The sequence below is a fragment of the Schistocerca piceifrons genome, chromosome 2 (genome assembly GCF_021461385.2).
Source record: "Schistocerca piceifrons isolate TAMUIC-IGC-003096 chromosome 2, iqSchPice1.1, whole genome shotgun sequence".
Taxonomy (NCBI): Eukaryota; Metazoa; Arthropoda; class Insecta; order Orthoptera; family Acrididae; genus Schistocerca; species Schistocerca piceifrons.
This window is the reverse complement of record NC_060139.1, coordinates 770,596,118-770,611,424: the sequence shown is the minus strand read 5'-3', so window position 1 is coordinate 770,611,424 and position 15,307 is coordinate 770,596,118. Positions and strand designations below refer to the sequence as shown.

Below are 15,307 nucleotides of genomic sequence, written 5' to 3'. Positions count from 1 at the left end.
TTTAAGTGGTTCTAAGTTCTAGGGGACTGATGACCACAGCAGTTGAGTCCCATAGTGCTCAGAGCCATTTGAACCATTAGAGCCCGGAGGAGCTTTCCACAGATGTGTTCTGCAGTGTCTCTAGAATGCCCGTCTGTCGCGTCACCTCGTACTTCTCAGTTCGGAGCACACAGTGAGCACGTAAATATGCCTAGAACAATAGTGTCCTGCCGAGCGGTTTTGGCTGACTCCATGCAACCCACATAACGTAACTGTCATGCGTTTCTCTCTTCATGACAATCCTCGGCCGCATACTGCAGGTCCAACGAAGACGCTCCAGATGCGTTTTCGATCCTAAGGGCATCACACACACCCATGCCCGAGGCAGGATTCGAACCTGCGACCGTAGCGGTCGTTCGGTTCCAGACTGTAGCGCTTGGAACCGCTCGGCCACCCCGGCCGGCGGTCCTCGTACATATAAAAAACTTCCAGACGTTGTTCAGCAATACCTCCTGGGTATTTTGTTATAAGGAACGAATTGCCTCCGGCGGCTCATTACAGAGTAATAATGCAGTTATGATTTATTCGATTTTTTTTACCGCATTCACTCTTGTCTCAGAGAAAATACCTGCGCGATACTGAAGGAGGCTGTAATATACAATGATCAAAACGTACAACACTCAACACAAAGTAATACAATAACCCTCAGACGAACATCGTACCGTGGTGTGATTACCGTCCCTGGGGAAGGGGGGGGGGGGGCACTGTTCAGCGTAATGTCGTTGTGTCGCTCTTGCATTACCCATACATGGGGTGCATTTCGGCCAGCTCTCCGTTAGTAATGCTATCCATACAGCTGTGTAACACTGTAACGTACAACTAACACAGCCGGAGAAACAAATTCAAGATAAAACCCGAAAGTGCTGATTGTAAGCTAGAAGTCGAAGAGCGAAATGGGTACTACTGTTATCAACAGCAGATACGGTGAGCGAGTGGAAATAAGACAAACAGAGCATACCATCGACGTTTGCACTGTTGCGCACTATTTTTATGCAATGCAGATACAAAGCTAATTGGGGCAAGATCCAAAGCATATGCAATAACTCTGTAACGAGGTGCCGGACACCGTAGTTGCCTTGTAACGGAATACTCAGAAGGTATCTTTGAACCAACTCTGGAAATTTGTCGGCTAACGGGCCAAAACATAATGACAGCTGCCGGCCCCGAGGTTGAATGACACCACTGGTATCGAGGACAGGTGAAGGCGCAAGGGAGGTATACGACGAAGCGAGAACGACCACAATGATCTCTCCCCCTTAGTACTGTATATTTTCCCTACCGCGTAACGTGTCCAATACGATACTGGCCACAAATGTGGAGACTATCGTGACCCTCCGCGTGGAAATGACCATCTTTGGAACGAGGAAGGTGTTCGGCTGTTCGCGTGATACTACAGTGTGCATCTACGGAAAGTGATTGAAGAGCGGTGAAATCACGAACTATTGACACGGTGTTCAACGTCCAGGCTTCATCGTAGAACTCTCTATAGGAGGAGCTATGATGGTAAAATACAATCATATCTCCACAGATTACAGTACTTGGGAGCATACAGTTCAGAATACATTACTGAATATGCGACACCACAATAGACGAACCCTACGTGTTCCCTTGTTGACCAAAGGACATCGTCAGTGACGATTGCAGTCTGTATTGGATGATCAGGATTGGAGCGTTGATCAATGAATGAATTGCGTTTCTTGTTACACCAAGTCGATGGCAGTGTCAGGATACCCTGTCCTCCAGGGCAACGCCTGCTTTAAACATGCAACACGATACAGACGAAGGGTGATCGGGGCATTATTATGCAATAGGATATGTTCATATGGGCGTCGTGTAATAATAATTATTATTAAATTCAAACTTAAGCTCATGTCTACAATAGTTTTTAAGGATTTAGATGACTGTTTCAGGTAAGGCTCAACGTTATATTCTTCTCGTTCTATTTCTTTCCTGTGTCGTTTCACAGGACAGGCGAAGCGTTACGCAGGTAATATTCTAGCGTTTCAAAAATATGGCCACTGTCAAGCACGTTGTATTAACTTTCAAAACCTTAGGAAATACTCGGTAGGGAACAAGACAAGCACGCTAAATTTACATACTTTCGTTCGTGTGTCTCTACTGATAGCAGTTCTCACTTTTATAAGAATGTGTACAGGAACTGAACATTTATGGTGGAACAACAATGCACTTTTTCCCATCTTATAACGATGACGTTGAAGAGGCCGGCACAAGGTTTGTCTATCAGTCCCGCTCATCTGATCGACAAGACTTGCCGCAACCGTGCGTATGGCGCCTAGAGAAGGGCAACCCGCGATGCACACACTACCTGTCCATGGCTGCAGAGTGCGGAATGTATACACAGGCGGTACGTCCGAGATTCGACATCAAGGTCGTCTGGTGCTGCCGCACCGGCTGAATCTGGCACGCATACCACTAAATGATTATTCAACATTAAAGGGCTCTCCAAAGCTACGATTACGGCATAGGGGTCTGACAAGGGCAACATCTGGCTCAATCAAGTCCTGTTTCTCTGTACGGTAATTAGTGAATGAAAATGCCTTATAGGTTACAAAACACAGACAGTGATAGTGTAGCAATAGCTACTCGTATACAGGCACGCATATGCAACAAGCAAGTACGATCTATAAGTATTATAAGTATTATTCTCTCTCTCTCTCTCTCTCTCTCTCCCTCTCTCTCTCTCTCTCTCGCACTTCCTCTTTCTCCCTCTTTCTCTCTCCGTCTTTCTCTCTCTCTCTCTCTCTCTCTCTCTCTCTCTCTCACACACACACACACACACACACACACACACACACACACACACACAAAACCCTGTTCAGTTTGCTTGCTTCACTTGTTTCGTTGCAGTATCTATCAGTGTTCTAACAACAAATTGTTGGTGCATAACGAAAACTTCGTGCAACAAAGTGAAAATAGTCGCTTCTCTCAACAGGCTCCAGCGAAATTGAAATGTAATTTAGGAAAGGACAAACGTTACAAGAGAACAAGGCACCTTTGCTGACTCTGAAAGAATTCGACCACCTAACAACTCTTTTCTCATTTCATAAGCTTCACCACCTTTTTTTGTCGGCTCTTAATTTTCTTTCTGTGGTGTGTTAAGCATCGTTGAAGGAAGCAAAGTAACTTGCGTATTTGTTTCTATGCAGTCTCGCACATACAATGTATTTCATAATAACGTCATCTGTAAAGTAATTATAATAATTAGTGATACGATGCTCATATCGGAAAGAAAAAACCAACAGAAAGTAACCTGTCTCAGGCAGAGAGCTCTGGTATTTTATATTAGGTTGTACCAGCTCAGCTATGAGGCGCTACGCGTGAGATGAATTGGGTTTACTAGCAACAGACACGGACTTATTAATGGTGGATCGTGGATCATTGAGCAATGAAATTCCAATAGAAAGCTACTTCAACCTTAGTTATACGAAAATTGTGTGACAAGACACTTCACAGAAAAGTGATAAAATTTTAAATCAATTAACAGAGAAGAAATCGAACGTGGAAGAAAAAAAAATTAGAACGATGGAAAGACGTGGTGGCAGTCTGGTAAAGGTGAGACCAACCCACATCCAACGACAATGTGTAGCTCTCTCGTTATTTGAGGATAGTAGCCGCACCGAGTGAAACACAAGCACTAGCGGCAGCGTCGCGTAATTTTTACTTGACAGTTTGTCGTCATTGAGCTAACTACGAAATTCCTCCAGACTAGAATAGACAGCGTCACTGAATCAGGAGATGCAGGACGCAGAATTCCCGAGTGATGTTCCTTGGTTACAAGAAGTGAGGTATTGGATTCGCATTCAGGAGGATGTTGGTTGAAAAACTCGTCCGGTCAGTGGAAGTGTAGGTTTTCCATGATTCCCCTAAATCATTTTAGGAAAATGAAGGGATCGTTCCTTCAAAAAGAATGCGGCATCCTCATTCCCTCTAAATCCGAGTTTGTGCTCCGATCCTAATGACCTCGTCTTTGATGGTGTGGTAAACCATAATTTGTTTCCCTTCCTTCCTTCGTGACAAAAGGTTCTTACACCCTTTCCCTTTCTTTACTTAGACACAAGGAAAATACAGCTGTTCTAAGAAACTCTTTTGATAGGTCACATAAGTCATTAACAAATCGCTCTTAGTTTCGGAAATGACAACTGTGTCAAAAGAGAACCGCCCGGAAAGACGAGCGCGTTAGAGCGCAGCTTCCGGGATAGCGGAGCTGAGTCCGCCGTACGTCGAATCCACCTCGAGAAGTGCCAGTAAGCCGCGGTTTTTAAGCTGTTTCCCGTATTCATTTGAGCAAATACCGAGATCGCACCCACCTCTGGCCTCAGTTACATACTACGAAAATGTTGCAGTACGTTCTTACATGGATTTACTCTGTACGAAGACATGGAGTAAACAGATCCCGCCCCGGAAGGGGGTGGGGGAGGGAGGACTTCGGGAAGAGTATGTGGCCATCAACTACCATCAACTCAACTCATGAACAATGCGGACCTCATAGTAGAAACGGGAAATGGCAAAAGTAGGAGGAGGAGGAGGAGGAGGAGGAGGAGGAGGAGAAGAAGAAGATGGAGAAGTACGTCAAAACGGAGCTGCGTTGTATAAGGAACGATCAAAAGTTTTCATTCGAGGAGCAGTGCGTCTCCGATGCGTGTGTATAAGTACCGACGTGTAGGCAAAAGGTTAGTTTGGTCTTCGAACGGCAACTTTTTGATTGCCTCCCTATATCTACAATTTTTACTGTAGCCTGATTGTGAAACAAAAGTGAAATAAGTTAGAAGTTATAAATTAATAAAAACGACGCTTATTTCTTCAACAGTTTGATTACGAAGTAATTCTTCTTAAAAATCTATTTGCTCGAAATATAAGCTACGGGTACATTTTTATTCGTACTCTTCAAGCTAAAGTATCTAAGAGAGCAAAAAATCAGACATTTCATGCATAGTTGACAGACAATAGCGCCAAGATTTGTACAACGTCTGTCGCCGTGAGTGCTAAACAGTATATCATCTGCACCATTATTTATTTTTCAGAGTATGCTGAGGTGTACTCAAGATAAATCAGCGTTGCTTGACAGTTGGTCATATTTTGTGTTTAATCCTGTAATTGGTGGTTGGAAGCGGCTGAAGCTGTTTTTCTCTGTGCGCTGCACCTCGGATGAAACATTGTTTACAGTAATTACAGCGAGATTACGGAACTGGGGTGGAGATTAGAGCCTCTTCGAAATAAGACGTTAAGAAGTACCTGAGCACGTGGTCCCGACAGTGCGCCGTAACGTAACTCAGAGAACAATGGGTGATCAGGGGGGCCCATCCTCACGGGGCGCCTGCGAGAAACAATACGAACGCGTCTTAGTTAGCTCGCTGCTTTACGATATCGTCTAACGACGCCCGAGGAACATACGGAGCGCTGGGAAGAGGATCATTCATCAGACAAGTGTTTATGACAAGTGTGTCCTAATGTCACTCCAGGGCGAGGCTGCGATAAGCCTCGATTGCTTGGGCTATTACACGCTTCGGACGTTAGGCCTATCCTTACATTCAAATGAACACCAGTAATGCTTTAACACTACTTTACATAAATAGGCACTGGAGGTCAATAACGGTTCAGTACTGTTTTCCAAACCAGTGTATGTCACCATACTTATTATTGTTTTATGAAACGTGGAAGTTTTACTTCAGCTTTTGGAATAAACCGCCTTCTCACAACAAAACCACAAGAAATTTTTTTCTTTCGTTGCTTAACCAGCTTCGGAATGATGCACTGAAGCATTACATTTTCAGTGCACACGAACATTGATAAGATATGATGGACAACACCGTCTGTTTATGTACATTTGAAAACGGAATGTAGTATTAAGAGAATTGTTATGACTTCCTTATTGGAAGTCTTACTCAAATTCTTAATTGTATCAGGTGCTGACCCCTACGGATGCCAGAAGGTGGAAAAGCGGTTATAAAATTTTGATTTCTTTCTACAGAGCAAAATATTATATAATTAGTTTAGATCTTTGATCATAACTACCTCCAGGAAATAGTTGTTCTTTTGCCGGCTGTTCCAATCACTGTAACCTGATCCTGAAACAGCGGTACGCTGCAAGTGATTTTGCTATCGTGCAGTACATACTCTTGAGTAACAGTGTTAGAGAAAAGAAAATGAAGCAATACTTCCCATGTGTAAATTCACAACAAAGCGATGAACACAATATCAGTTTTTTCTGATGTGCATTCCCTTTTTTCCCCTCTTTATACGTCCAGTCTCTATTACATCAACCCTTTAGTAACTTAGCATAGAAACGAGCGCATGTTTTCGTTACATATGAACTTCTAAGAAATTACAATTTTTATTGCCTCTATCGGCCAAACTAAATCCGGCCGCTGTGGCCGAGCGATTCTAGGCGCTTCAGGCTGGAACCACGTGGCTGCTACGGTCCCAGGTTCGAATCCTGCCTCGGGCATGGATGTGTGTGATGTCCTTAGGTTAGTTAGGTTTAAGTAGTTCTAAGTTATAGGGGACTGATGACCTCAGATGTTGAGTCCCATAATGCTTACAGCCGAGCCAAGCTAAGGTCTTACGTTTTGATCATACTATATGTGTCATTTACAAGTATATACATATAAAAATACGTTATGATAACGACGTAAGTCACTTTATCAACAGGAACGAGTCACCAGTATAGAAAGTTTTGCAGTTCGATTTATTTAAAAAGTGCTGTGGCTTGTTTAATGACAATAGAAGACATGAAAAAACGGAAGTGATCAAGAGAGAGAGACAGAGAGAGAAAGAGAGAGAGAGAGAGAGAGAAGGAGAGAAAAAGAAAGGAAAGATTGTTTTGATCATTATCCTTTCCACACTGCTATCTTGCCGCGCGGGATAGCCGCGCGGCCTTAGCCGTCTTGTCACGGTCCGTGCGGCTCCCCCCGTCGGAGGTTCGAGTCCTCCCTCGGGCATGGGTGTGTGTTTTGTTCATAGTGTAAGTTAGTTTAAGTTAAATTAAGTAGTTTGTAGGCTTAAGGACCGATGACCTCTGTAGTTTGGTCCTATAAGACCTTACAACAAATTTCCATTTACACCGCTGTCTTGATATCGAGCACATTTACAGGGAGCTGTGAAACACAAATCACTTTCTAAGCCATTACTCTCTTATATACTAATAAATAACAACTACACCAAGTCTCAGTTTTTGCTGCACAGGACACCAAACGATGTGTGGTGCAGGGTACATATGATAACAGTATCATTTACTTCGGCTATCCTACTGGTAGTTTACGCACGAGGAAATGGCAGTCGACACGGGCATATCTCCCGTATTTCTCTTGTGTTAAATTCATGGTCATTGTGCATGCGATACGTTCGTGGGCGAAAGTAATGTGTTTCTTGAAACGATTTGACACGTCTGCCCTCGAATGTTAAGAATAAGCTCTTCAGTGACGAGAAATGCATTTATTACACGGTCACCCAGTTTGGAGTTTGGTGTGTTTGTGCGTTTCTATGACTCTCACGGTGGCAAAGATACCCGTATTTGTCTATTAAGGAAACAAAGGGATGTAAGTGACAAAATGCTATCACAGCTGATGTACGATTTTCGCTTGCTGTGCTACCCTGCGGTCTGTCGTGATAGTTGTGTGGATCTTACGCGAATAATGTATATTACATGGGCTGCACCACGACGAGGTTTCGGTATGCATCCCGTCAAACAATAGCTGTGCGATCATTCCAACGGATGGCGCACACATTATCTGGTTTTGCCTGTGCTTTGCCTCTGCAGATTAACAGCAGTTTCAGTTAACATCTGTTGTAGATTTCTGCTCTAGAAAAGGTATCGCGTTCAGAAAATAAGGGATGTAGGGAAGAATTTAGCAGCCCGTCGATGTCGCAGTGGTACAGCCGTACTACTCTACAGCCGTACTACCAGTTCTGTTGGATGAGGATTCTGGGGAACGTTCGTCCATATCCTACTTAAGAAACCTTTCCAGAATTCTCCTGAACATGGGGCAGCTACCTTGGGATCGTCATACCAGAGTTCATACAGCGGTCTTCTGGAATACGTTTCCATTCCGCTACGACCTGTCTCTGTGTCAAGAGACTAGATTAAATGATAACTGTCAAGAGGTGTTAGATACCTACGGCCATTGGTCACCGGTACTACTCTGCAGCGTCAGTTGCATGCAGTTGCGAACTGCCATACCCCGCAAGGGCGACGTATCTTTAACATAAATGTAGATCGAAACAGGGGGTCTTATTGATTGGCGACTCCATGGAGTGCTGTGTCTGAGTTTAATTTGTACACCACAGCTTCCAGCACTGAAGATGATCACTATGTGGTCGTAAATCGATTCTGCTATCAATAAAACATCAATACTACGGCCAACGCTGACCTTCCTTTTAATTTAACAGGTGGTCTATTTTAACTGACAGATCAAAACTAGAAATGTATGTTGGCACCAGTTTTTAGTTGCCAGCTCATATATTTGTGGGTATGGATCTGTCTGGCACATCTAGCTTCCTCGCTGGCTCGTTCATTTGGCTCTTCCTAGGAGTGGGAGAACATGCCGAAAATGTCACACTGCAACAGGGCGGAGCACCACCGCACTGGCACCTGCATTAACAACATTTCTCAACAATGAGATACCTACACAATGGACTGGCCGTAATGATCTCGTATTGCACCAGTGGCTCAAGGTCGCAAGATCTCTCGGAATGTGTTTTTATCGAATTTTATTCCAACAACTTGGATGTACTGCGATGTTGCACAGTAACAGCAGCGAATGCAGTAATGCCAGACATGCTCACTGAGGCATAGGACAAAGTTGAGTATCATCTCGTCATGATTTATGAAAAACACAGAGAAAACCCCTCTTTGTAATGAATTAAAGTGTAACCCACCACTTGTTAAAAAGTTGCTTATTTTACTCCAAGTAAGGTTTTGGCTCTTGTATTGAAACATTTTCTAGTGGAAAATTGTGCTCTGGTGAACTAGAGCGCTGGAGCGGTTATCCTCCAATTCAGCTCACGACTGTGGAGCCGCCGCGCTCTACGAACGTGGACAAACTAACACTTCTTCTAGCGTTAAAAACGTTCTACGTCTCCGATATCTGGGCATGTACCGCATTCCAGCGATTGTGGCATGTCGTACGTGGCATAGCTTATTAAAACAGTCGAGCAAAGATGAAACGAACATCAGCGGCACTCGCGGCTGAGCCAACGAAGCAAATCATCAGCTGCGGCCGAACTTTGCCTCGACTACAATCACCGAACGGGGCAGCGCAGTGCTTAGGACAATGGACTCGTTTTCGGTAGGACGACGGTCCAAATCCCCGTCTGGCCATCCAGATTTAAATTTTCTGTGATTTCTCTATATTGCCCAGGGAAATGTCAGGATGGTTCACTTGAAAAGGGTCCAGCCTATTTCCTTCCCCATCCTTTCGTAATCATAGCTCGTGCTCTGTCTCTTATCACCGTGCTGTCCGAGCGACACTGAAATAAAGTCTTCCTTTCTTCGAGTATAATCAGGCTGATTGGGAACCCAGGCACGCTTAACAATGCAGCACGGACCGCGGCACCTGAAGACGACGACTGGGCATAAAATGGAAGCAACTCCTCTGCTGTACACAGGAAATCATACCATTCAGCGCGTGGATGATTTTCGTGCGTCCCGTGGAGGGAACATTGAACTTCAGTCAAAGATAAATGAAACCTTGGAGCCTATAGGCGAGTGTAGAAAATGTAAGGGTGTATCTCCACATAGTATAGACGAAACGCTCTTGTAAAATTGCTTTGTTTTTTAAATATACGAATTTTGTAATCCAGTACATCCGTTAAAATTCATCCTAAGTTTCTGTCTTCATTCGTGTAAATATGCAGCCTTGTGAAATTAGATACATCTATTTCAAACACCACGTACATCGACATTCATTACTCGCTCATACTGTTCTACTGCGTCCGATCCAAGTAGTTATAGGCTGTATTTCATAAGTGTGAAGTACTGTCTCGGGATGGTCTTGTTGTTACTAAGCGGTCTAGGTAGTCCATGAATTCTACGTAAGATCCTAGCGAGCCTGTACCATCAAGCAGCAGAAGTGGAAGCGACAAGGTACTTACCAAGCGATGGCGGCGAGGGCACCACAGCGGCGGGCGGCTTGGGGAGGCTGTCAGGTCTGCGTGTCGACCCGCCCCTCACGGGCATCAGAGGGATGCCGCCCCCGCTGCCTTCGTTGGGCTTGAATACCGCCCTGAACGTCGAACAACAGTTACCCATCGCTAGACAGGCCGTCCTTCCCTACTGAGCGACTCCGCTTCGGTACTGGTTGCAACCCGGGCGCGAACAGAACAGAACAGATGCGACTGCTTCGGTGGGAGACGCCGGACTGACGCTACGCGGGCCGGGCCGCGCCTCCTGAGGACCACCTCGGCAGCGCCCCTAGCGGGCGGCGCGCGAAACTCGCGGCCGTTCCAGGAACGCCGCCGGCCCGCCGTGTCCGTGGACACGCCGCGCCGCTTGCCGGGGGCTTCCATAGTCGCGTTCAGCGACGCGACAGACGCTCACATCCCATTCCAGCGTGTTGTGCGTAACCGGCTCGCGGTCCGACGGATTTCCGCCCGGCTTGCAGCACTGGGTTCTCCGCGAAGGCTGCCGAAAACACGCAGCTCTTCTAGACAGACGTCAGTTCGTGGAACTGCGAGTGTTCCAGTTGCGCCAAATCAGTTCAAGGGCTTAACACCGACCACGGTAGAAAACGCTGATTACAAACTAAATGAACTGCCACGCAAGCCTCAAATAGACTCACGTATCGATTTCGCAATAGATAGGATTGAAGGAGGACATCGAAAAAGTTCAAAGTAGTATTACGATGCAGTAGAGAGAGAGAGAGAGAGAGAGAGAGAGAGTCACGGGTATGTTAAGCTAATTGGGACGGCAATAAAACAAAGCAATTTTTCCTTGCAGTGAGATCTTTTCACGAAATTTCAGCAAGCACCCTTTTCCGAATGCCACCTACGTAGAGAGAAAGGATCATCATCATATAAATGAGAAATCAGAGCTCGCACGAAAATCTTTAGTTGTTCCTGTGTGTAGTGTCTCTTCTTTCGATCGTCCAAATAAATAATTAAGGCGAGACAGCCAAAGATCTCTTCACTGCAGATGCACCCCAGACTCGAACTCTTGCGGGAATCGACGAAATGCCGCGAGTAATGAGGATAATGAGCAAGGGCATTTACATTAGTAGAGTGTAGGCAAGTTGAGAACTTGGGTCTGATGGGGTGCGCGCTCGGGTAATCCGTGCAGTTGCAGTGACCACTTTGTCCAGATGGCTCAGTGGTCGCAGCATCGGCCGTGTAAGCAGGAGAGCCTGGTTCGGATCCCGATCAGGCACAAATTTTCAACTTTTCCCTTTGATGTCAATCAATGTCCACGCGCAGCCGATGCCTGTAATTCACTTGTGAACTTAGCTGTTCATTTTTCCAACGTCGTACTCGAGAGTGAGACACTGTGGAAACAGTCTGGAAGTGGTTTCGTGCAGTCCCAGCGAAACATTCAACTGTTATTTACGTAGCTGTAGATAATTGGGAAGCTTCATCTGAAGCGATACTTCTGAGATTATGCTTTCTTATTATTATTGCTCTTGCTGCTGTTTTTTTTTCAGACTAAAGTGTTTTGTTGAAGCTCTCCACGATTAACGCGTGCAAACCTCTTCATCTCTGCATAACTGCTGCAACTTTAATCTATTTGGTTTCCCTGTACAACACCATCCTCCCCCCTCCCTCCTTCCCCCCCCCCTCTCCCACACGCCCCTGCGCCCCCCTCCCCCACAAACACAAGCATAAACATTTTCTTCCATGTCCAAATCACGATTCCTTGGTGCCTTAGGATCTGTCTTATCAATCGGTTCCTCTTTTTAGTCGAATTCTCCCATAAATTCCTTTTCTCCTCACTTAGATTCAGTACCGTCTCATTAATAACGCGATCTATCCATCTAACCTTTACCATTCTTCTGTAGTGTCACACTTCAAAAGCTTCTATTCTCTTCTGCCTGATCTATTATCGCCCACGTTTCACTTCGCTACAAGGCTATACTCCAAATAAATTCAGAAAAGACCGAGCGAGGTGGCGCCGTGGTTAGACACTGGACTCGCATTCGGGAGGACGACGGTTCAATCCCGCGTCCGGCCATCCTGATTTAGGTTTTCCGTGATTTCCCTAAATCGCTCCAGGCAAATGCCGGGATGGTTCCTTTTAAAGGGCACGGACGACATCCTTCCCTTTCCTTCCCTAATCCGATGAGACCGATGACCTCGCTGTCTGGTCTCCTTCCCCATACAACCCAACCCAAATTCAGAAAAGACTTACTAACACTTATGTTCATATTTGTTGTTAAAATATTTCTTCTTTTCAGAAAAATGTTTCTTGCTATTGCAGTTTGCTTTCTATGTCGGTGTAATTTGCTGGACAAAGAGACAAGCTCATTTATTAGTTCTAGTGTCTCATTCCATAATCCCGTTCCCTCAACTTCGCCTGATTTAATTTGGCTACATCTGCTCGTCCTTGTTGTGTTTTTGTTGATGTTCCTTTCTGGGCTGTACTGCACCACGCTTCGCACAGCAAATGAATATCCAGAATTTTCTTGTAGGCTCTCTTCAAGACAATATAACTTCTACTTTCTCAGAATGGACTGTTATCAATCCTCGCAGCAAGTACTTTCGGTCTGCTTGGATGCTTCTACCTGGCTAACAAATTTTTTCTCCTGCTGTGTTACTTCTGCTTCCGCTACTGCAATCCGTTTTATTCTCTAAGCCTTAGCGATACTGCGGGTTTCATAAATATCCGCAACTTGCCTACCTATTCTGCTTAAATTTTAAGGTTACCAGTTTATTTCTGGTGTCGAGTGAAAGTTATATTAACTCTACATTCTCATTCAATGTATCATACTTGATATCTGCACAATGTACATGTTTCAAAAAGAAGTCGTCAATAATCTGTATGTTGCGCCAAAGAGGTTCTGAATACAAGCTATGTGATCTTTGGTTGTCAGCAGTAATGTCGTTGCCACTAGCATACTGAGAGAAGTAAGTGACTCGGGTGTTGGTCATGTTACTGAGTGGTCTGCAGATTGCTATCAGAGCACACAAATAAAAATGCAGAAGATGTTGAATTCTGGAAATATGATTTGAAAAAGATTGGCCCTATCAGATTTTTTTGGCTTACCTGTGGCAACGGGAACTCGGCACTGCTCGAAAGTGATGAACATTAAAATACAGCGCAGCAGCAGGCTAGCTAAAAATGAAGATAATCACTTAATGTTGTCGTTGCAATGCTTGCTTGCGCGTAATTTGTGATGTGTTTGAAAAAAGAAAAGTTCTAGTGGGACTCTATTTATTAGTTCAGATTGCTTAGCTTCATTGGTCAGTAGTGATTAAACAGAGGTATCTGTTTGCACAACTTGCACTCGGAGTTGTAGATATACCCCTACTTTATTACTTCAGTAATTAATCTCTTGGCAGAGTAATATTTTTTTAATAAGAAGTAATTTTTGTAAAGATGGTTGTAATTGTCAAGGGATTTGTTTCATTATTTTGTATAGTTTTTGAATTCGAGTCTCTTTCCAATCATTTCCCACCGTCTTCTCACGAAAATTTGGATTTTTAATTGTGTGTCTCCGCACTACATTCTGAGGACCAATTTTGTTAAAACTAAAGCTTAATCTGCTTGGAATAGCTGCATGTCCTTGCACTGCACTGCGCAAGGCTTTCTTTCATTTTTACGAGTAGCTAGTCCGCTGCTGCGCTGTATTTTAATGTTCATCACTTTCGAGCAGTGCCGAGTTTTCGTTGCCATAGGCAATCCAAGAAAATTTGTTAGCACCAGTTTTATATTACAGTCTGGACAACAAGATCAATCGTAGTTAAATATTGTTTTCCAGAATCGTTATCGGGTTCAGCTTTGGTAAAATTGAGTTCATATTTCATTTCATATGCAGACAGGTTTTATTCCTACAGTGTAAAGTTACGTATGCGTGTGTATCGTTTAGTGTCTGGAAGTTTGTTTAATCAGTCTGCGTTCGTATAATTACAAGGCATTTTCACAGAAATATTAGGTTTGTTATTCTTTCAAAATTCATTTGTAGTTTTATACAGAATTTTTATTCTAACAGTTATGTGTGTTGTAGTTGCAGTTACGCATTGCAGCACTTTTCACTGCCTTTCACGATACAGAATCTCTCAGAACAGCTTATTTAGAATACAGTTAGACGTTTTCTAATTGTTTTGGGACAGTTAATTACAAAACAGTTATACAGCTTCAGAACTCCGGTGACTATATATCAGATAGCGTTTGCGTAATTATAGCACTTGTCTTGTTCAGGGCACAATAGAGACACACACGAAGTTAAGAATAGGAAACCAGGTCAGTTTAGTTCAGTATTCAACAACAACTCAAACAGAAAATTGCAAAATCCATTCTTTTAATACGGGCACAAAATTTCAGCTGAGCTTTTCCGCATACGAGTAAATGTAGGTGTACTTATTCGTTCTTATTATTTATTCAGAGATCAAGAAATCGACAAGTTTTCCGGTCACGTAAGGGAATACGTGCAAATGCAAGAAAGGCGTAGGAAGGAATGTAAAAGACAGAAGATCCTTCTATGAAAAGAAGCAGCTCCTAACGTCAAAAAATGTAAAGCATGAAACCGGAGAAAGATTAATGAAAAGCTATGTGTTGAGCAAAGGTCTGTATGGATCCGAAGCATGGACGATGGTGAAGACGGCAATGAAATTCGTACAATTCCTTCATTCTTGGCCGGCCGGTGTGGCCGAGCGATTCTGGAACCGCGCGACCGCTACGGTCACAGGTTCGAATCCTGCCTCGGGCATGGATGTGTGTGATGTCCTTAGGTTAGTTAGGTTTAAGTAGTTCTAGGGGACTGATAACCTCAGACGTTGAGTCCCATAGTGCTCAGAGCCATTTGAACCATTTGAACCTTCATGCTTGATGTCTTCAGCGACAACAGCACCTTCCGCAGTCCGTGTCACAAGGTCGGAAAATTTTGAGACGGGTGGTCAATGTTCTTGCTCAACATTCTATTTGTGTCTGTTGCACATTCCAGCTCCCTAGTTCTTAGTGTTTCGTTGAGTCTGAAGCAGCGAGAAAGTTCTATACATGACACTGTAAGTAAATTGATGATTTGAGTGATGGGTTTGTCGTGTTCGCATTAGAATGTTATCGCGAATTTACATAAAATGTCCCACTTATCCTTGATGAGAAGAC

General features: G+C 44.1%; 1 protein-coding gene across 2 annotated transcripts in view; it reads right to left on the bottom strand.

The window, feature by feature from the left end:
• The window catches only part of LOC124775071 (annulin), a 443,615-nt gene that overhangs the window by 179,860 nt on the left and 248,448 nt on the right, over positions 1-15,307 (bottom strand). Inside the window, exon 1 of one of the 2 annotated variants that reach the window (XM_047249874.1) lies at positions 10,150-10,424. The exons of the other annotated variant lie outside the window; for it this stretch is intronic. Coding sequence (XP_047105830.1) covers positions 10,150-10,306 — 157 coding nt within the window. The 5' untranslated portion in view covers positions 10,307-10,424. Of the gene's footprint in view, positions 1-10,149; positions 10,425-15,307 lie in introns of those variants that run through there. 2 annotated transcript variants of the gene reach the window in all.